The 23,206-nt window shown below is 39.1% G+C and overlaps 2 protein-coding genes across 40 annotated transcripts in view; both read left to right on the top strand.

The window, feature by feature from the left end:
* Nucleotides 1–5,646: 5,646 nt before the first annotated feature.
* Nucleotides 5,647–9,119, top strand: arsia (arylsulfatase family, member Ia). The gene is made up of 2 exons (XM_018699531.2): nt 5,647–6,140; nt 6,649–9,119. The coding sequence occupies exons 1-2, from the start codon at nt 5,827–5,829 to the stop codon at nt 8,045–8,047; spliced, it is 1,713 nt and encodes a 570-aa protein (XP_018555047.1). The 5' UTR covers nt 5,647–5,826; the 3' UTR covers nt 8,048–9,119.
* A 799-nt stretch (nt 9,120–9,918) lies between these two features.
* The window catches only part of LOC108899225 (hemicentin-1), a 28,249-nt gene continuing 14,961 nt past the window's right edge, over nt 9,919–23,206 (top strand). For 24 of the 39 annotated variants that reach the window (XR_007813668.1, XM_051072267.1, XM_051072265.1 and 21 more), the window contains exons 1-10: nt 12,544–12,700; nt 12,818–13,150; nt 14,493–14,600; nt 14,719–14,914; nt 18,686–18,834; nt 19,328–19,645; nt 20,022–20,345; nt 20,533–20,793; nt 21,123–21,440; nt 21,816–22,136. Coding sequence is in view for 38 of the 39 variants with exons in the window: in XM_051072267.1 (XP_050928224.1) it covers nt 18,786–18,834; nt 19,328–19,645; nt 20,022–20,345; nt 20,533–20,793; nt 21,123–21,440; nt 21,816–22,136 (1,591 nt within the window). In the remaining variant the exon portion in view is untranslated. The other 15 variants (XM_051072284.1, XM_051072282.1, XM_051072283.1 and 12 more) reach the window with 11 other exon arrangements.

Genomic DNA, 23,206 nt, shown 5'->3' with positions numbered 1-23,206 from the left:
TCTTGTCCCTTCTGGCTGCCATTTCAACAGTTTTCTCTTGTGGCTCTAGGTTTCTTGACTCAGGTCTCTCCTTAAATCTCTTCATGTTGGAAAAACATCCTCCAACCACAGAGCCAGACGATCCACAAACTGCCCAATCAAATGGACAAATCAGAAACTTTCTAGAAGCTGCCAGGAAGGTCAGTCTCCTGTCGATCAGGTTTACTTGGATTAAAGCATGATTATTTTTTTTTTTTGAATGTCTAGTTGGTTTGGGATGAAGGTAAAGGTGTCTGGGTGCAACAGGCTGCCAGGGAGTAGATCTGAGAGAGCTGGTGGTGAGACCTTGGGTCAAACTGGAGGAGAGTATTGGGTAAGCAGAGGGTCAGCAGGAGCAAAACGGCTGAAAGGACCCCATTCATCGGGCAAAACCAGGAAAGCAGTGTGTATTCCAAACTCAACGTCAGTGCTCAGTGGGTCTCACCGAGCTTGATTTCACCATCATACACAGCCCCTCTCCCCCAAAAAACACACAGGCACACACCATTGGTTTGGCCTAAGGAGCTGCTTATGAGGCTGACTCAGCTCCCTATTCTGTTGATGGGGCAGACCACCAAGGTTTTATGGAAGAAAAACTATTTGTAAAATGCGAAATGTAATATTTCCTGAGCTCCCTTTTCCTCTAAACATCACAATATGTTCAATTAAATCTCATATGTGTTGAGGCAAAGTTACCAGAGAAAAAAAAAATGAGGCAGCGACAGCGAGGACCAAAGCACTGCACATACTTGAGCACAAGAAAAAAGAAGCATTTCCTTTGGCTTTGATGACATGTCGCAGTAAAATTGATGGGGATATTTGTACAAGTTTTCCTTGTAAATGGCAGTCTGTTTCTCAGGAAATAAATCTACTTCACATTCCACACATTTAGCCGCTCACATCTGTGCTCACTCCGCAGGTAATTACCTACAACTACAGCCGGTGAGATTTGTTATTACTGGGGACCTTTAATGTGTTGCAACCTGTCAGTTTTGCCACATTGGTACAATTGTAAAATCGAGTCAGGTAAAACACTTTAAGCTGTATTAACATATAACTATATTATTGTATAGTGTGTATGCAAACAACTGATTGGGTCCAAAAATAAAAAGGAAATGTCAAATACACCTACACAGAGGGTCTCATGTAGTGATTTCTCCTTGAGTCCCTTTCAGATGTCCCTCCAGGTGGCTCTGCTGGAGGGTTGTAATGAAGTGTTGTGCCTGGCCTTCCTGCCCAGGTGCTGCTGCCGCTCCACAAGGGCCAAATCAAACACTGCTACAGTCACGGGCTGTGGCCAGCACTGGACCCTTCGACTGTCACCTCGCCTGTGAGGTCCTACCTGGTAAGACATGATGTGTGGACGTCAGAGCTGCCACAGAGAGAAAGAGAGAAGAGATATTAGAGTGCTCTTTTTGAAACAGCTCTTACCCTTTAAGTGATCCATTTTCTTGTGTTTTTTAACCTCTGTACACGGATGACCTGCATCATTTGGTTTTAACCTACATGCTGTTATTTCTTTCCCTACATATCTCGTGCTGATGGTGGAGGATGTGGCTGTTAACTCTGATACGGCACGTGGTAAACCACATTCACTGTTAGGCGCTTACCAACACCATGTGTGCTCACTGAGAGAGACCAAAAGGCTGGAATCAACTGTTACTTTATTATACTGTTATTATTACAATTCAATGTATTACTTACACAAATACAAAACACAGTTCATTTGGTCAGTTTAGACCTGAATATGAATTTTCACATATTTTGCTGTATAAAAAGTATATGTTTAAATTTGCAGTCAGTCCATAATAGATCCAAAAAACAATATAAACTTTAATAGTAGACAGACAGGTGGGCACAGAGATAGTCGAGGGGCAACAAGCTGAATGCAGTTCTATTGAAGTAAAGGTGTTGGCTCAGGGTTGTAACACGGGAAGACAGAAAACCTCCATCCAGTCTTTCTCAGATTAGAAAATTGGGGTAAGAGGGGGAGTAATGTGCAGCTTTACTGGCAGGACTGTGTTGATTAGAAAGGGGGTAGTGTTCATGGCGAAGGGGAGCAGCCGTATTCAGTAACAGCACCTCTTCCTTTAGCCAAAGCCAACATCTGGTGCAGACCAACACAGAACAGCAGCAGAAGCCAGAGTCTCTGCTTCCCTTTCAACTCATTATTGCATTTCATGATTCCTTTAAAAAAGAAAAATCTTCGAAGCTGGCTGGAAAATGATGTAAAAAGATGTTGTGAGGGTGTACGTCTGTGTTTCAGTGTGCTTGTCAGGAGTTTATGAGAGGAGATGAGGTGAAAGGTCAACACAAGGCTTTGAAAAGCTACTACTGCCTTTGTGCTAACTTCATGAATGAGCCTCTCAAGTTTAAAGTAACAAACTCCTTCTGAATGAAACCACACTTTGATTGTGTTTTTATATATCCGCTTTTAATTAAATAGTAGAAAAAGGGAAGTGGTGTTAAATTTACAACGTTCCATGACACTCTGCTCTGGAAGAAACTGGATATATTGGGAAGGTAATGAACAAACAACAAACACAATACAGATGTTCACAACACAGATAAATTCAGCTCTGAGACTTTCTGAAATAGCTTGACTTCAAGACTGCTACTGGAGTTTTACCATTTCCACTTAGTAAAGATAATTTTTCCTCTTAAAATAACTTGTTTGTAGGACAGCAGGAGAGTGATCAAAGTAAAAAGATGAAAAGAGCAGTGAAGTAAGAGTCTGAAAGTGTCTATAATCAGTGTGAGTGGTTCATCAAAGGTGAGTGATTCACTTTACCTCTAAACATGTCTGACATGACCACATGCTGTGTTTGAATCATGCTGTTTCTGCAATTAGACAGCAGTGGTTTACAAGCATGCTAATAAGTTCACATATCATTTATTTTTAGCTTATTTTGACACTGAGCAGCAGCCTGAGCGACAAGCAAATAACTGAAAATAACCTCCAGAAACCAAGTAAAGTATTTGTTCAACATTTTTGGGTGTGAGATGTCAAAGAAAGCCCCCACTCTGGGGGGGTATTGTAAGGTAACTGTCTCTATAAATACTGTCATCAAACCAGTTCTAGGTTAATGGCTGAGTTCTTTATTTTGGCATCATGACAGGTCAAAAAAAGGATTAGTAAATGTGTGATCATATCTGAGGTACCAACCTATCAACGTCTCTCAGACTTTAGTATGACCGGAATGCAGGCACATGCTTATGTTAATATTTGTGCGTGCATGAGTGGATGTGTGTCAGTGAGTGTGTGTGTTGTTTGTGTTGTGGTGTTGGTTGTGAGTAGAACTGTTGTTGACCCGGTGAGCTGCCGCTGTTACACCTCTGACCAACAGAAAACAGATGAGTCACATCTTGTAAGTGTGACTGCCCAAAGACATGGAGACTCTTACTTTCCTGGCAACACACACACTCACACACACACACACACACACACACACACACACACACGCACAGATCACTCAGCTACATTCTCTCCATGGTGATTCCATGTTATTCACTGACTCTCTGTTCTGCTTATTATCTGTCTGTGACATATTGTAAATTTACTGTGTACACTAATATCAGGTATGATTGCACAACAGCTCTCTCATTTTTGGTGGGATTTTTGCAAAGGTCTTCAGCCCTCCAAGCCTCTCCCTCTAGGAAAACTACATAAATAAACAGGAGGGTGTAAAACTTCAGGTGCACCTCAGTCTTTTTTTTCCCTCTCTTTTCACTCTTTCCCTGTTTGACCTGCCTTAAACTCAGAAGCTCTGCTCCAAAGATGCCTCTGCTGCTGCTGGGCAAACATCGCCAGCCCGCAGCTCTGTGCCCTTTACGGGAGGCTCATACTTCCTTTGGCTGCCCGGCGACCTCCATGCCCACAAGTCCCAGTATCAACATTTGCGAGGTGTGATATTTTACCTTCCAGTATGTTGACCAAGCCCTGACTTCGACAGATCTAATTTCTGTGTGCAGAACATGTTTCACCTTAGTGACCTTGAGCTATTCAGCAGATTTAGGTTTTAATGTGAAAAATATCAGCCTGATAACGGCCCAGTCGAATCTGTATAGGGCATCATGGATTAAAATAAGTGTTGAGCATAACAGTTAGTTTTTTTTATGGCATGTTGTGATTATGCTTGTAACACACTCTACTCAGCTCAGATGGAAAGACTTGCATGTCTGATTTTTTTTGCCCTTTTTCACCTAGTTTGACAACATGTACAGCAGGCTCCATGAAGCTGTGGTTACTGACATTCTCAATACTTAAAGTCTATCTGTGTCCGCCATATAAGATGCCACATGAGCACTTATGACGATAATGTAGACATGAGTCAGCCCTAACATTTGAACAGGGTGGACCTAGCTATAACCGACCAACCAATGGCAAAAGAGCATTGATCAACACCAGCATAACACTTTATAACATGACTTTGATGTCTTCAAATACCAAGTGGTTTAATGTAGTAAAAAGACCACAAGCCATAATTAGTTTGATGTGTGGGCTAATGTGTCTTGAGCTTGAGAAGTTCAAACCCTGACCCCTTTTTCTACACACCCGATGAATCACTGTGTGAAGTGAGTGTGAATGTCAGATTGTCATCTTCGGAAAGTTACAAAAAAATTTTAATGCCACACCCTCTTACTGACAGTGGAGTGGTGTGGTGGGGGGAAGACAAGCAGTTCTTATGGAGCATACTGGCCCCTTTAATGTTGCAATGTCCTCCTTTGCAATTAGTAAAGATGTCAGTCACTGATGTTCTTTATATTTCGGTCAGTTATTGTTTTCTACCTCGCGCAGCTCTCCACCGACCTTCACTAATTCCCAGTCAATGTGAATCTGCAGCATGATGAAGCTCTTCAGACAAGAGCAGTAAGGAGCTGTGGCTGAGGCTGTGCAGTCCCGCTGCTTTCTGTTGACCCGCTGGATGATTTGTAAAGTGGTTCTTTGACGCCTGGTTGGAGATGTTATCAGAGACTGGGAAGCCTGCTCTGTCTCTCTCCTCAGGTCTGCGATACTCATAAAACAGCAGGAATAATAATAAAGTGCTTGTGAGCGCAGTGGAGTGGAGTGGGGAACAGTGTCTGTGATTGTGTCTGTAGGGCCCCACAGCCACCCCCGAGACTCAAACCCCCCCACACACGCACACCATGTTTTTCTGAGTGAGGGTCTCTCTGTAGAGCCTCTGTCATCCACAGCCTAAACCAGGTCAGATGGGAATGATTTTTCCCTTGCTTTCGAGTAATGTGTAAAGTTGGTCATGTGGTTCACTGAAATCTAATGACCATGAAATAGCGTGAATGAAGAGGAGGGTGCATGATGTGATTGTTTTCACTGCTCTTTACACTGAAGGGAGCAAAACATTAAAATCTGCTAAATAACCACATTCATCAAATCAGAGCAATATCCAGTTTTAGCAAAAATACTAGTGCTCACTAAATGTGACATGTAAACTCACCATTAACACCTGGATGTAGTAGAAACATTTCTGTGTGTGTTTTAGGGTGTTGGTGGGGGGGCTGATGTTATTTCAGTGAGGCAGTAAGGCAAATGGGCGGGGTTAGTGGGACCACTAGGGAAAGTGAAATGCTTTCAAAGGAGGCTGAAACGGTGTGGAGACTCAGTGAGGATGAAGGTGTAGTGCTCTGTGAGAAGGTCTAGGATTGTTAAATTGCTATTCAAGCATGCAAAGGGTCAGCTGCCACATCTAATGAGAGGATATTTTTCTTCCCGAGCCCCTCTCCACGATGATTTGGTGACAGTATACTAAATACCAGCTAGTTTGATTGATTTAAAGAGTCACAGAAACCATGGCAACGACAGCTCTGACCGGCTTCTCCATGATGAGCCTGCTCAGCCTCGGTTACCTGACCTGGGATCTGATGGGTCCCAACCAAGTGGAAAATGAGCCCGACCAAACGTTTGGAGGCAGGTCTCCCATCCCGCAGCCTCCTCACATCATTTTCATCATGACAGATGATCAGGGGTTCAACGACATCGGCTATCACAGCTCTGACATCAGGACGCCGGTGCTGGATAAACTGGCTGCAGATGGAGTGAAGCTGGAGAATTATTACATCCAGCCCATTTGCACCCCATCCCGAAGTCAGCTCATCACCGGCAGGTAAAATGTTTGTCCTCAGACCTGAGACTGGATTCCTTGTTGTTGTTTAATTGGATCACATATCTTATATAATTTGAACAGATTATTATACAAATGTACCTCTGCTGACTTTTGTTGTGCAAAAAACTAATTAATGAAATGAAATGGTTACAGGTATTGATATTTATTTAATTGGAAAGTGATGTACAGAGCCAAAACTACTCTTGTTTTACATTTAATATAGATCTTGGTTATTTTTCTTAAGTGTCAAAGATAACATTAAATAAATCATATAGACATTAACCTAGGTTTGTTTTTTGGACTGTGTCCAAGCATATATCTGAGGCTTTGACCCCCCCCCCCAACACACACACACACACACACACACACACACACACACACACACACACACACCTTCTACCCTTTTTCCTCCCTTTTCTCTGCTCTTATTCACTTTGCAATCAGTTGGCTTTGATTATTGATAACACATTTGTCCCTCTGACAGTTTTCTTAACCATTAACTCTACAGGTACCAGATTCACACTGGCCTGCAGCACTCCATCATCCGGCCCCGCCAGCCCAACTGCTTGCCCTTTGACCAGGTCACCCTCCCCCAGAGGCTGCAGGAGCTCGGCTACTCCACCCACATGGTTGGCAAGTGGCACCTGGGCTTCTACAAGAAGGAGTGCTTGCCCACTCGCCGTGGCTTTGACACCTACTTTGGCTCCTTGACAGGCAGTGTGAACTACTACACCTATGACTCCTGTGACGGCCCTGGGCTGTGTGGCTTTGACCTCCATGAGGGGGAGTCGGTTGCCTGGGGCCAGAGGGGCAAATACTCCACCCATTTGTACACGCAAAGAGTCCGCAAGATCCTGGCGACCCATGATCCTCAGTCCCAGCCGCTGTTCATCTTCCTCTCCTTCCAGGCTGTTCACACGCCCTTGCAGTCTCCACGGGAGTACATCTACCCTTACCGCGGGCTGGAAAATGTGGCACGAAGGAAGTATGCTGCCATGGTCTCGGCTGTAGATGAGGCCGTTCGAAATATAACATACGCTCTCCGCAAGTATGGTTACTACCAGAACAGTGTCATCATCTTCTCTACTGACAATGGTGGCCAGCCTTTGTCTGGTGGCAGTAACTGGCCGCTCAGAGGACGTAAAGGCACCTACTGGGAAGGCGGTGTCCGGGGTCTGGGGTTTGTCCACAGCCCTCTGCTGAGGAAGAGGAGGAGGGTGAGTAAAGCCTTGGTGCACATTACTGACTGGTACCCCACACTGGTGGGACTGGCAGGGGGCAATGAATCCCTGACCAAAGGAGTGGATGGGTATAATGTTTGGGAGGCCATCAGTGAGGACAAAGAGTCACCCAGATTGGAGATCCTCCACAACATCGACCCTCTGTACAACCACGCTCGCAGTGGCTCCCTGCAGAAAGGATATGGTATTTGGAATACAGCCATTCAGGCCTCCATACGAGCTGGAGACTGGAAACTCCTGACAGGAGACCCTGGTTATGGAGACTGGACCCCGCCGCAGACACTCCCGGGTTTTCCCGCTGGCTGGTGGAACCTAGAACGCCACACGGTGCCAAGGAAATCAGTGTGGCTTTTCAACATCTCTGGAGACCCCTACGAACGCTTTGACCTTTCTGAGCAGAGGCCAGATGTTGTAAAAGAGCTTTTAGCCAGACTGGTGTACTACAATCGCACTGCGGTGCCAGTGAGGTATCCATCAGAGGATCCACGGGCCGACCCCCACCTGAATGGAGGTGCCTGGGTCCCCTGGGTTGGAGACGAGGAGGAGGACAGCTGGGACAGTGTTTACCAGAGGAAGAACAAGGATTGGAAGAAGAAGCTTAAACTGTCCAAAAGCAGGTCATTTTTCAGGAGACTCAACACCAGGATCATGTCCAACAGGATATAGAAAGGACATGAGTGAAAAAGATTCAGAGGAGACACTTTAGAAAGACAAAGTTTATATCAAGGATGTCTTGAAGATGTGTTTTTGTTTTCACTGAAGAACCAAGTTACGCAAGGTCCAGCTGCAGTTACTGAGTTGTAGATGAAGGAATATGTTCAGTCTATCTAGAAGAACTGACTGTTAAATGACAGTATTCATTATTCAACTGGCTTGTATCCATTTGAATAAAAAAATGTGTGTGCCCCTGAATTGAAAAATACAATCAGAAAAATCTGAGCTGATTCCATTTTACAAGATGACACAAGTACGTAAGCTGATGTGTTTTTGTAGCATTCAAAGCAGACATATTAGATAGGGTTGTTTTATAAAACCAGAATTGCTGTATTCGACAAGGATGAAAAAGGACAAATAATCTGCCACCATTTTGTAACTATGACTAATATAAATGACTACTACCTCTATGTCAAAATGAAATTAGTTACAAGCTTTATTTCTTTAAGTCAAACTCATTCTCAGTGTCTCCGGCGTATTCTTTTACACATTTTAAATTAGATGAATAATAGAAATATATTATTTTTTTCACTTGTTAGGAAAGCAGCTTTTAGAAAAAAGTAAGCACTGAGTTCATTTACAACTCTATTTATACCAGTCGACCTTTTGTATATGTCATTACTCAGTTTAATGATTCTCCTGACATTACAGGAGGGGGTCCTTCTTCTTCCATTCCTTCTGTCAGTAAAATCCCTTTTCCAGGCATGAGCTTCTCTACTAAAATGAGCTTAAGAATGCTTAATGAAAGCAAAGTGTATAAGACATTTGTCACCACTATTTAATAAGAACTTGTAACAAGATTATCACTGTCAGGGGGATTAGTAAAAGACATTGTGTGAGAAGGGATCAGAGTGAATAAGTTTGAAGCTTTGGAAGCACTGCCGTTAAATTCTTTCCTGCTTCATTTCCTCATAACATGCATTGTTGGATAATATAGTGTCTAATTATAACAAACTCTTCTGTGGGTATGTTGTACATTTACTGAGTCGCTCTGCTCATTTTATGTTAACCTCAGAAGATTGGATCTCACAAGGCAGAAGAACAGAAGTGATGCAGCAAGTTTCATGGTAAATTGCAATTCACTTTCAATATTTTGTTTTCTGTCTGTGTCTCAGTTATCCCTCTTCTGCCTCTGTCAAAATGATAAAAAGAAGGGGGTTTGTTTACTCATTTTGAAGGATTCTACATTTGACAAAACAGGCAACAAAGTTCTGGGCCCATAAAAGATATGAAATGAAAAGAGTTAAATGGAAAATAAAAATGAGAACTATAAGAAAAGAAATAAAAAATGTAAAATCAAAAAAGAAAAAAAAAAATCAAGAATAAAAGTTAGTTCAGTAACTTTTTGCACCTGTAGAAAGCTAATGTACTTTGTTGTTCAGAATCTTTGGCTCTTGTGATTTGATTTGCTGTATCTTTCTCAAAATGATGTGTTCATCTATGTAGACAAAGATGTAGGGGGTCACTGTAACAGTATTTAATCAAATTGTTGCAAAACCAGGGGGGCACCCTTATGTAACCACATGTAGCAGTACATTTTTCCCTTTGTTCAGAATCTTTGAAGGATTCTACATTTGACAAAACAGGCAACAAAGTTCTGGGCCCATAAAAGAAGTCAATACAACATGACAGTTAGTCTGTCAATTTAAGTAACCTACAAACCCAACACAAACACCACCAAAAACTAATACAGTCTAAAGAAAACAACAGCAACAACAAAACCCGAAACTAAACACCCCACTTCCCCCCATGATGTGGCGGGCGCTTGGTACAGTCCGATTGGATACTTCCTGTATTTATCCGTTCTGCTTTGTGGCCGCATCTTTTGCTCAAACCTGACAAGATGAGTCACAGCAGCCGCAGAAACCAGCAGCAGCTCCTCCGCCACCACTGGTAACTCAAAGAAAACAACACATAGAACAACTTAAGACCAACTCAACCAAAGACAAACTGGCGTGCGACTGTAGGGAAGTTAACTAATGTCTGATCAGGAGAATTAAATCCGCGCCCTCCATCACACTCCCACTAATCATTACTTAACAATGGATCAAATGCATAATGTCAAGAGATGAACAGAGATTTCAAAAACAAGAATCTCTACTTTTGTTTGCTCTGCACAGAATATCTGTTCTGCACGTATGATCTACGGCACAGACGGGACAGCCTAAAGTTGCTCTTTTTCATGTGGGGTTAGGAGTTACAATTACTTTGCATTGTTTATCATTTTTCATTATCTAAAAAAAAAAAAAAAAAAAAAAAAAAGAGGAAGAACAAAGGTCCTCGAAGAAACATCACTATGCTCGCTCTCCTCGGTCTTGGTTTCATGTGTTGCAGAGTGCAAGTCATTAGATAGGCTATCTGTCTTTCAAACTAGAATTAGCCGTGCACTTTTCCCCGGTAAATGTTTGTTTAGTTGCATATAGATATATGAGAACAAGGAAATAGAACTCAAGGAATTACTATTTTTTTTTCCAACAACACAAAATAAAGAGGATGCAACAGGTTTTATACTTTATATAAATGTCTTTTGTATAAACCCTGTTTAGTTTTGACACATTATTTTGAAAATCGGACGTAGTTAAATGTGGATCATTGTGCTAACGTCACCACGGTCATCGCCACTTGATGAATTATACACAATATTGTACCGTATGTGACGGACCAGGTTCTCATTAAGATATCCCGGCTTTCTTCAGGTAAGACTTTCATTCTGCAACACTTCCTCTCCCTGTCAGCATCCTTTATGTTGTGTCAATGTGTTTATCATAAAAGTCAGATACACTTTATCTCTAATTTCAGTTTGACAACGGAAATGCGAGTGACGGCTGGTGTGACCGCAGTGATGCTGCTGCTTAACGTGCAGCTGAGCAGCTAATTTTATCCTGCGAACTGATTATAGCGCAGTAAATGTCCGATAGCTCATGCAGCTACGTGGAAGACAAGACGTGTGTTCATGTTTGATAGATAGATAGATAGATAGATAGATAGATAGATAGATAGATAGATAAAAAGAAAGGGGATCTTATGAGGAGGAAAGCTACAGAGGTGAGTACCTCCACGACCGATTTTAATAAATGAACTGATGATGGATACTGAATAATATGGAAGCCCCCTATTGTCAATATAAGAAGAAATAAAGTGGAAAAGTTAGTCATGAAAAAATATTAAAAATATCTTGACTTAAGAAGCTGAATTAATGAAACAAAAAGTCTAAATTTGGATATAAAAAGTTACATTTGATACAAAGATCACGCTTTTGACAGCTGGCTAGGCTAAGTCAAAATTATGAGATGAAAAATAAAAATTTTACTCTAAATCAACTTGAGATTAAAAAGTCACATTTTTTTACTTTCACCTACTGCTGTGCTGACTGAAATGCCTTTGAGCAGTGCTGCCAACGATTAGCATAGGAAAAAAGTAAATGAGTCTTTAAATAACGTGATTCATAATTTCCAAGGGAAGTCAGGTTTATTTGTATAGCACATTTCAACAACAAGGTAATTCAAAGTGCTTTACATAAGATATAAAAGCCATGGAGACAAAATGTAAATGCTATATAAGACAACATAAAAAACATTTAGATATGAAATAAAAATGTTAAATGGAAAATAAAAATGAGAACTATAAGAAAAGAAAACAATAAAATGTAAAATCAAAAAAGAAAAAAAAATCAAGAATAAAAGTTAGTTCAGTAATTTTTTGCACCTGTAGAAAGCTAATGTACTTTGTTGTTCAGAATCTTTGGCTCTTGTGATTTGATTTGCTGTATCTTTCTCAAAATGATGTGTTCATCTATGTAGACAAAGATGTAGGGGGTCACTGTAACAGTATTTAATCAAATTGTTGCAAAACCAGGGGGGCACCCTTATGTAACCACATGTGGCAGTACATTTTTCCCTTTCTATGTTTTCAGATTTTTTTTCTTAAATGAAAACGCAGAATAAGTGATTAACAAAGCAGATGTGTGTTTGTTAGCGACCAAAAATGTGATTCAATTTAAGGTGAACTCTAAGATAAAAATTGTGTGACCATAATGATTTCTGCTATTTTTAATTGTAACAGGGCAGTGTCAGATCTTTGGCACCTAGTGTAAATTACAAGTGTCATTATTGGGTAGAGTCAGATATTTTTAAAAGTTTTTTAAACTGTTGCTTTTTGTCTCTTGCAGTCTTCTGCCTGTGTATACATAACTGTAATTTCACTTCCATTTTTTGGGGAAGAAGAAATGCAAGTTGAAAACATGTTGAAACATGGAGCAACTGTCATTCTAGTCACACCATGTGGGCTAATGCATGCTTGAGATTTTGTTTCCCATGTGTGATTTCAACAGAGGACAAAAGAATATTTCAGTGTAGGCATTTCCTACAGCACGCTTGTGTTTGCAAGGAGAAGTGTGACACCTCATTTCCTGTCTCTGAGTCCTCCACCTAACCGCCACCCATGTATGTTTCCTGTCAGTATCTGGCACAAATTTTCAGCTGAGGTTTATTTGTGTCGAGTTCACAGTTTCTTTGGATTTCTTTAAGGTAAAGCCTTGTTCTGGATGACAAAGGAATATGGAGCAAGTTGTAATTCTTCTGTTGATGTTAGCAAGTGTAACTCATGGTAAGATCCTCATCATTAAAGAAAGAATATTTTGCATTACAATTGACATAGTGTGTGAAATAATTTAAGCTAATTTACCTATTCTTTTGAATGTAACTTCCTCATGTTTCTTTGCAGTTGCTGAGACTAAATGTAGTCATACTCAGAACACAACTCTGTGCTCTGTTCCTCCTGGAGAACCTGTGTTTGTCCAAGTGATAAGCAATGCAAGCAACTATCAAGTGCGGTGTAATAAACAGCTTCCCAGTGGATCCATACAGGTCTTTGTTCTGAAGAAAGAAAAGGTGACGATATATGAACCATTTAGAAACAGAACAGAGTTTTTCATCAACAACGGGACATTCAAGATGACAAACTTGGAGAGGAATGATTCGGGTCAGTACATCGTAGAGGTCTTTGATCCAAATGGTTTCTTCGTGAAAGAAATGAATATTCAACTGAATGTTCAAGGTAAGTATTAAAACATTTAATCATCATGTGAGAGTGAAAATATGAAACTTAAAGCACCAATTTGTGCAATGTAAGACCGGGTTAAAGAAGAAAACCCAAGAATCTTGAACAATCCAATGTGCACTCAGTGTTTACAGTGATCCATGTGCCTGCTGATATGAAGTGTAGCGTGAGTGTGTGTTGTGTTTCTTCCAAAAAACTACTACTTCCAAGAACTATGTTACTCTGTCAATCTGGTAACTTTTTTTCTAGTATTATGGACAAATAAATATGACTCCAAATCTATACAGGAATTCTGAAAATATGACAGTGTTTTCCCTTTAGTTACTGATTATTTATATGTGACCTTTATTTGGCATTGATAAAACTAAAAAAAACAAAAAAATATTTTGAAGAAGAGACAGTCATTGCGGTACATTCACAGGAACTGGCTGTGGTTTAACGGGAGTTTTCAGTATTTGTCATCTTCTGTTTTTTAGTTATTTTCATTAGTAGCTTTGGTGTTGTGAGTACTTTACCAATACTGTAGAGATTTGGAAAATGTCAATCATGGCAACAAGTGAAAACCTGTTGTAGTTTCACATGTTTGTAGTGTTTGTTTTAATGTTTATTGTCAGAGTAATCTGACAGAAGAGTGCAAGACAAAATGATTCAATCAAATCTAAGCTTTCAAAAAATTCAGCTATTCCTGTGGCTGTTGTAGTGAAATGAAGCACAGCACTTTAGTCTCTCTTGTGTAGGGTGATTGGCCCCAGCTGTTTGCATCATGCTTTACAATGACTGACTCATTCACAGCTGTGTGGGTACTCCTAACCAATCATATTGCGCTCATGCCAATTTAACCAGGATGTAATGTTCATGTATGTTTATTAAGGGAAGCAGAAACATTGCAGTCAAATCTAACTGTACGAGCATTCACTGTAAATGATCAGTTTCTCAATATTAGTGCCTCTGACTGAACTATAGCAACAGCTACAGATTTAAGTGTTTTGTATGATAGTCTGCCAAGTTGAGCTCCTTTATACTCGTGTTTGGATCTGTTTTTGGAGCACTAAGCCAAAACTGAAGTCTGTTGTCAGTGTATAATGGTAGTTGGTGGTCCCACCACCTCAGACTAATATAACAAACTGGCTCTAGCTCAAAGTTAAAGTGGATCAGCCATGTTATACTGTTTGCTACATTAGTTACATGAGGACCACTTCCTTTCCAATCAGGCATTCTTGTCAATATTGGCATAATTATGTGTGCAACTGAGGTGCTAAACATATGTGACATATAAATAACACACAGGTTGATAGTAAATATGTACTGTCTAATTGCCAATGTGGTGTCTTCTCCCTAGAACAAACTTTTTCCTTCCTGATCCCAGTCTGTGCTGGAGCAGGTGCTCTACTGCTCCTGATGCTGGTTCTTGTTTCGTGCTGTGTGTGCAGGCATCGCAAGAAGTCAGGTAAGATTTAGCAGATTTGCTTGTTCTCTCAAAAAGGTCAATCGATAATTACAGCTGTCAGTCAATGAAATTTTGGTGAAAATGTTAAATCCTTTTGTTTTATTCTCTCTTTCTGCAGGTTCACGTATATAACTGAGAATAAGCATCTGCATTATGAGTCTGGATTTTAATTAACTCCCCTGTGGACAGTTATCATCAGTGGATACTGATCTAAAGTCACCATGAACCAACAGCAAGCAGGGATTTTAGTATTTACATAGGAGCTGGAACAGAATGGAGTTTTCCCTTTGCATCTGAAAAAGATTTTGAGAAAGGTTGGTTGGTAGGTGGTTGTGGTTGTGGTTGGTGAAATGCGTGTACATCATGTTGATCTAATTTCAGAAAAGCAGCTGTAACTGTTGCAGCTGTGTAACCATATTTCTGAGGTGACAGATGAGAATAAACTGGTGTAAATCTTTGTAGTTTTGATCTCTTTCTTAAACTTTAATGAGATGCTTCCTCTTAGGCCTATAGTAAAAAAAAAAAAATCTATTATCTATCTATCTATCTATATAGATATATATCTTAGTTGCAGAAACGGTTGTTTTCAGTAATGTGTACCTTTCTGTGAATATAAAATGGTGTAGAAGAGTTGAGAGTTAACCAATGTAAAACTAAAAATGAGATCAGAAACTTTTCATGTTTAGGATTATATGTCTCATTACAAAGAAAGATTTAACACTGTGTTCACACAAGCACTGTACAAATATTTTAATGATTGGACTGTATCCGTCCGTCCATCCATTATCTATACTGCTTATCCGTTAAGGGCGACGGGGGGGCTGGAGCCTATCCAAGCTGTCATTGGGTGAGAGGCAGGGTACACCCTGTACAGATTGCCAGGGCATCGCAGGGCCAACATATATAGACAAACAACCATCCACACTCACACCTATGGGCAATTTAGAGTTATCAGTTAACCTAAGCTGCATGTCTTTGGACTGTGGGACGAAGCCGGAGAACCCACGCAGGCACAGGGAGAACATGCATTGGACTGTATGTCCACTGATTTAATTTTGATGAAGTGAAACAGACAGAATATAAGTGACAGAAATAATAGAATAAAAGAGTAGCTAGGAAAGTATGTCTCATTTATGTAGTTTTACTTTGTAAAACTTAACTTCAACTTAAACTTTGTTTCACTTCCTTCATAGCTGAGTGCAATAACAATCTTTTTTTGTGTAGTATGGTGAAACTTAATATGTAAATTGTCATAAACAGAACTTCAGAAAACTTCTGCTAAAAGTTTGGTCTCAAGCAACTGTTCGAGGGCACTGCCCCAGTACTCTAGGACACTTTATTTAAGTCCACACACAAGTTGTAAATGAAACTGGAAAGAAAGTTTTAAAGGACAATAATTTGAACATCTGTTCAAAAATAAATGTGGAGGTGACATGACCAGTTGAGACCAGTATGATATCCTGCTTCCTTTACTATTATAAGCTAAAGAGTACGGTCTAGACCTGCTCTATATGTACAGTGCCTCGAAATAACTTCTGCTGTCAATTGACGCTTTATAAATAAAATTGACTTGACTATGTTGTGGATGACATAAATATGTTTGTCCTGATGATAGTTAAACTGGCCTCTATACAGTTTTCTTCAAGTGCATACAGGCTTCTGTGTTTGAACAAGACATCAACTGTCCTGCTAAAACTCCTTTTACTTGAGTTTATTATGTTGAATTTCACTTTTTCAAAGGTGAAAAAGTCAGTGATGTTTTTCTGAATATACATATAACAACACGCCTGTGGCTGCAACAGATGACGCACATTAACTTGTCTCTAGTGTCAGTAACTTTGCAAGTACTGAGTGTTAGTGCTTCCTGTTTCCCCTGCCAAATGTATAATTATAACACCACACTGCTTAGTTTCAGTTTTTCTAAAGTTGATCACTAATCATTTCAGACTGGTCAGTGTAGGACGTACATGTTTGCTTTTGGGTGAAGAAGAGGAGTTTGTCTGAAAGCTGCTAACCAGGTCAACAGAGGCTGAACAGTGAGGAGACATGGAAGCTGTGTTTGGACTGTTGCTGATGCTGCTCAGAGTCTCTCATGGTGAGCTGCTCAACTTTATTCATGTGTCAATTTTTAATATTTGACTTTATATATCAGCAATATGTTTGTGATTAAGTATAGTCAGTGGGTACATCTTCAGTGATGTGTTGTGTGATGGAGCTCGAGCACAGAGACCAAATTCATATAAGAATTATGACACATAAATTAATTAAATATAATCATGTTTTTCAACTTTGAACTACAGTTGACTGCCATAGATGTTTGATGCTGAAATAAACGGAAAGCTTTTTTGGTTTAATTTTAAGTGAAGAAATTAACTTTACTGTCACATATAAAATAATTTTTATAATTTGACTTGTGACTGAGTTTCAAATAAAAAAATTGGCAAGAGTAAATGGAATTAAACTTTTGAGCACATGATTCAAACTGATGTGACCAATGACTTCCTCATTAATGTGTTTAATGATTATGGTTTATGTTATGATTTGCAATCAATAACTTCATCATAATTTCATCCCGCTCTTAAAACAGAAATAAAAACTCAGTTACTAAAGAGACTGCTGACAGTAACTGAAACCTCCACTAAGGAGACTGGAGCATCATCGTATCATTTAAAATGAGCTTAGCTGTTGCTGTGCTAATGTAACACCTGGTCTTTGTGCCTCTTGTCTGAACAGATCAGTCTCTGCTCGTATGTGGTTTGAAGTCACTGGTGGCAGTACTTTCATTTATTGGGACTAAATGTGGCACTGTAAATAAAGCTTGTATTGTTATATAGAAATTCAACTCACGATTTTATTTGGAAATTGATTCACTGTAGATATAGATAGATTTCATATATTTAGCTTTTGTACAGCTACACTGTAATTATTGACAATTATTTCTTTTTTCACATGTTGAATATATCTAAACATTATGTATATGGTGTGTTTGGTAAATTACAGGTATATTCACAAACATAAATGAAGTGTTTGTTTGACTTATAAGTGAGTGAGTGATGTCATTAATTGTTTTTTTTCTCATTGGATAACATTTGGGAAAAAGTTACTGATGTAAACAAACATTTTAAAACATTAAACAATAAAAGCTTCACTTAAGTTATTTTCTATTGTCTTTTTTTAAATACAAAAACAATATTCAGCCCATCAATCAACCATGTGTTGTAGATTGAAGTAATCTAACCTTATAATCACAGATTATACATTTAATAACTGCTGATCTTTATTTTGGTTTTTCAAAAAACTTCCAGACTCATCCACCATATTAGTGAGGCTGAGATTTCCTCTGCTGCTTTATATGGTCTTTACTGCTATTTAAAGATAACTCTGCTCCATAAAACAGTTTGCTGAGACCATGCAGAGAGAGAGAAAACATTTTCACGCTGCGGCTTACTATTACTATTACTGCCTCCAGAGAAGTGACTGAAACACAGTCTCTCATGTTTATGGACGTACACTGTCATTTTCCTTTATCCATCAGATGCCAGTAGAGGGTGACAGAGGATTGATCAGACAAAGAAGCACAGCGTGAGCGTTACTTGGGAATCCAAACCTATGGTCAGAATGACACAACAACCATCAATAAAATGAACATCTTCAAAAAGCTTTGAAAATGTTCTTTGGATCCATGTCCTTTTCCCTGTCAGTACAAATACACAGTTTATATGTAGAATCATCCTCCTCAAATCTCAGTGTGATGGCAGAGCACAGTTTTGTTCATTGAATAAATAAATATCTCTCTGTGTATCTACGTGTCAGACACCCTGAGAGGGATGACATGCTGTTTTGTTGTTTTTGTTCAATACGTTTTCTGCTGTCTGTATAAAAATACAAAAAACAAACTGAAAGATAGAGGAACATTAATTTGAGAAATGAAAGATGTGAGGAAGTGAAAACAGCAAGTACAGGAGGTAGAGGACATAAAAAATCATTTACATAATGACCATGTTGAATTCACTTCCCTTTTCACCTTCACAGATTCAGTTTTCATAACTTTTGTTCTGAGGCTGATCAGTAACATTTCATTTCAGACTGGTCAGTGTAGGACGTACATGTTTGCTTTTGGGTGAAGAAAAGGAGTTTGTCTGAAAGCTGCTAACCAGGTCAACAGAGGCTGAACAGTGAGGAGACATGGAAGCTGTGTTTGGACTGTTGCTGATGCTGCTCAGAGTCTCTCATGGTGAGCTGCTCAACTTTATTCATCATTTGACACAGTTTATGGGATTAAGTATAGTCAGTGGGTACATCTTCAGTGATGTGTTATGGAGCTCAAACACAGAGACCAAATTCATATAAGAATTATGACACATAAATTAATTAAATATAATCATGTTTTTCAACTTTGAACTACAGTTGACTGCCATAGATGTTTGATGCTGAAATAAACTGAAAGCTTTTTTGGTTTAAATTTAAGTGAAAAAATTAACTTTACTGTCACATATAAAATAATTTTTATAATTTGACTTGTTTCAAATAAAAGATTCACAAGAGTAAATGGACTTTTGAGCACATGATTCAAACTGATGTGACCAGTGACTTCCTCATTAATGTGTGTAATGATTATGGTTTATGGTATGATTTAAAATGTTAATATTTGCATGTTTATAAAACATTGCAAATGTCTTACATTTAGAAATAAACATGAAATGATCACATTTTTTTTCTATCATCAGGTGTGGAAACCTCCTGTGATGGCAGACAGGATGGAGCTCAGTGTTATGGAGCTTTGGGAGGAACTGTGGTCCTCCAGCTGATGGACAGCGCCTCAGAAATATTTAGATATGAATGGAGCAAGAACAACAAAACAGCAATACTCCAGGGAGGAAAGAACAAAAAACTGATTAACCAGATAGAAAAGAGATCCTCTTTTAGTGATGGAACATTTAGGATCAATAGCCTGAGCAGGACTGACAGTGGTGAATATACCCTCCAAACATATGATTCAAGTGGACAGAGATCAGAGCAACGGACTCTACAGTTGTTCATTCAAGGTAAATAACTTTTTTTGCCTACTGTGTAATTTTGTAAAATGCACATACATCTCATATTCTATTGACAGCTGCATCTCATATTTGACATATATCTATATTCTGTGCCTGCCCTGTTCTGTATTAGAAACTGTGAATGATGACAGATTCAGTTTTAATATCAAAAGTCATGTGAGTGTTTTTCCCTCAGCTCCTGTGTCCTCTGTCCTGCTGAGGACAGAGGACACAGTGTGAACCCCTTTTTATTTTTAAAAAGGGGTTGATATGTCAGTGTTGTGTCAGTAGCTTCTTTCTGCTGCCTTCAAGGGGCCAAACAACAAAAACAAAAAAAAATAGCATTTTTAAAATAAATCTCATTTTTCAATTGTCAATGTTCCAGGTGTGGAAGCCTACTGTGATGGCAGACAGGATGGAGCTCAGTGTTATGGAGCTTTGGGAGGAACTGTGGTCCTCCAGCTGATGGACAGCACCTCAGAAATATTTAGATATGAATGGAAGAAGAACAAAATAATAACAATACTCAGGGGAAAAAAGAATAACATTGTGTTTAATGTGATAGACGACAGGTCCTTCTTTACTCCCAGTGATGGAACATTTAGGATCAATAACCTGAGCAGGACTGACAGTGGTGAATATACCCTCCAAACATATGATTCAAGTGGACAGAGATCAGAGCAACGGACTCTACAGTTGTTCATTCAAGGTAAAAACCTGTTTTTGCTTTTTGTCTGCTGTGTAATTTAATAATATAGATAGACCACATACATCTCATCTTCTATTGATAGATGTTTGTCATAGTCTCCATGTATCTGTATTCTATGCCTGCCCTGTTCCGTATGAGAAACTGATTCCAGTGAGATAAAAACATCATGTAAGTGTTTTTCCCTCAGCTCCTGTGTCCTCTGTCCTGCTGGTCTCTGAGTGTCTGTCCCAGGGATGGACGAGGGTGTCCTGTTCCTCTGAGGGAGGGGACAGTCCTCAGTACAGCTGGACTCTGGATGGACACACACTGACAGATGCTGAGCTCCTCTCTGGAAATCATGAGACTAACAACATCATTCTGAAACAAGACGTCTCAGGACGTCTGGTCTGTTCAGTCAGGAATCACATCAGTAGTGTCTCCAGAGAAGAAAATATATCTACCTGTAAAGGTGAGGCAGAACATCATGGGCATACGACTTGAACTTGATCATTATAACACTGACAATAGGACACACATATCACAGTGGGTGTTTGCAGTTAGTAAGAAACTGGCCCCCCAAAAATTATTTAAAAAGTGGTCGATATGATTTTAAAAAAAGCATTGTTATTAAGCAGTGTTATTGTGATGTCCATATCAAATAGATAAATAAATAAAAAGAATTAATAAAATGCCCACCCAAAATTATTTTTAAAAAGCATTTCAGTGTTGTGTCAGTAGCTTCTTTCTGCTGCCTTCAAGTGGCCAAACAACATCATTTTTCAATTGTCAATGTTCCAGGTGTGGAAACCTCCTGTGATGGCAGACAGGATGGAGCTCAGTGTTATGGAGCTTTGGGAGGAACTGTGGTCCTCCAGCTGATGGACAGCACCTCAGAAATATTTAGATATGAATGGAGCAAGAACAACAAAACAGCAATACTCCAGGGAGGAAAGAACAAAAAACTGATTAACCAGATAGAAAACAGATCCTCTTTTAGTGATGGAACATTTAGGATCAATAACCTGAGCAGGAATGACAGTGGTGAATATACCCTCCAAACATATGATTCAAGTGGACAGAGATCAGAGCAGCGGACTCTACAGTTGTTCATTCAAGGTAAATAACTTTTTTTGCCTGCTGTGTAATTTTGTAAAATGCACATACATCTCATATTCTATTGACAGCTGCATCTCATATTTGACATATATCTATATTCTGTGCCTGCCCTGTTCTGTATTAGAAACTGTGAATGATGACAGATTCAGTTTTAATATCAAAAGTCATGTGAGTGTTTTTCCCTCAGCTCCTGTGTCCTCTGTCCTGCTGAGGACAGAGGACACAGTGTGAACCCCTTTTTATTTTTAAAAAGGGGTTGATATGTCAGTGTTGTGTCAGTAGCTTCTTTCTGCTGCCTTCAAGTGGCCAAACAACAAAAACAAAAAAATTTGCATTTTTAAAATAAATCTCATTTTTCAATTGTCAATGTTCCAGGTGTGGAAGCCTACTGTGATGGCAGACAGGATGGAGCTCAGTGTTATGGAGCTTTGGGAGGAACTGTGGTCCTCCAGCTGATGGACAGCGCCTCAGAAATATTTAAATATGAATGGAAGAAGAACAAAACAACAACAATATTTTGGGGAAAAAAGACAATTGTGACTAATAATATAGCAAACAGATCCCTCTTTACTCCCAGTGATGGAACATTTAGGATCAATAACCTGAGCAGGACTGACAGTGGTGAATATACCCTCCAAACATATGATTCAAGTGGACAGAGATCAGAGCAACGGACTCTACAGTTGTTCATTCAAGGTAAATACATGTTTTTTGCCTGCTGTGTATTTTAGTCATATTGACTGACCACATACATTTCATCCTCTATTGATAGATGTATCACATATTTTACATATATCCATATTCTGTGCCTTCCCTGTTCTGTATTAGAAACTGTGAGGAATGACCAAGATTGAGTTTCAGTATTAAAAGTCATCTGAGGATATCTACCAGGTGAGTCAGAACATCATTAGAACACAACTTGATCTTGATCATTATAACACTGATGATTATAATCACTCTTTACCTCAACTGTGGTTGATTTGTTTTCTTCCTCAAATTATTAATGCTCCTTTTCCATGGCTCACACAGTACAGTCAGTGCTTGAAGTAAAACTTAGTAAATGAATGAAGCAACAGCCTTACACGGTGTTTGGTCATTGCTACACAATGTTATGGATGGTGACAGTTTTACGATGGTGACAGTTTTACCAGTCACAGTAACTGAAACCTCCACTAAGGAGACTGGAGCATCATCGTATCATTTAAAATGAGCTCAGCTGTTGCTGTGCTAATGTAACACCTGGTCTTTGTGCCTCTTGTCTGAACAGATCAGTCTCTGCTCGTATGTGGTTTGAAGTCACTGGTGGCAGTACTTTCATTTATTGGGACTAAATGTGGCACTGTAAATAAAGCTTGTATTGTTATATAGAAATTCAACTCACGATTTTATTTGGAAATTGATTCACTGTAGATATAGATAGATTTCATATATTTAGCTTTTGTACAGCTACACTGTAATTATTGACAATTATTTCTTTTTTCACATGTTGAATATATCTAAACATTATGTATATGGTGTGTTTGGTAAATTACAGGTATATTCACAAACATAAATGAAGTGTTTGTTTGACTTATAAATGAGTGAGTGATGTTATTAATTGTTTTTTTTCTCATTGGATAACATTTGGGAAAAAGTTACTGATGTAAACAAACATTTTAAAACATTAAACAATAAAAGCTTCACTTAAGTTATTTTCTATTGTCTTTTTTTAAATACAAAAACAATATTCAGCCCATCAATCAACCATGTGTTGTAGATTGAAGTAA

This window comes from Lates calcarifer, linkage group LG8 (genome assembly GCF_001640805.2).
Source record: "Lates calcarifer isolate ASB-BC8 linkage group LG8, TLL_Latcal_v3, whole genome shotgun sequence".
Taxonomy (NCBI): domain Eukaryota; kingdom Metazoa; phylum Chordata; class Actinopteri; family Centropomidae; genus Lates; species Lates calcarifer.
Note: the sequence above shows the minus strand (reverse complement) of the source record. Positions and strands in the feature narration are given on the sequence as shown.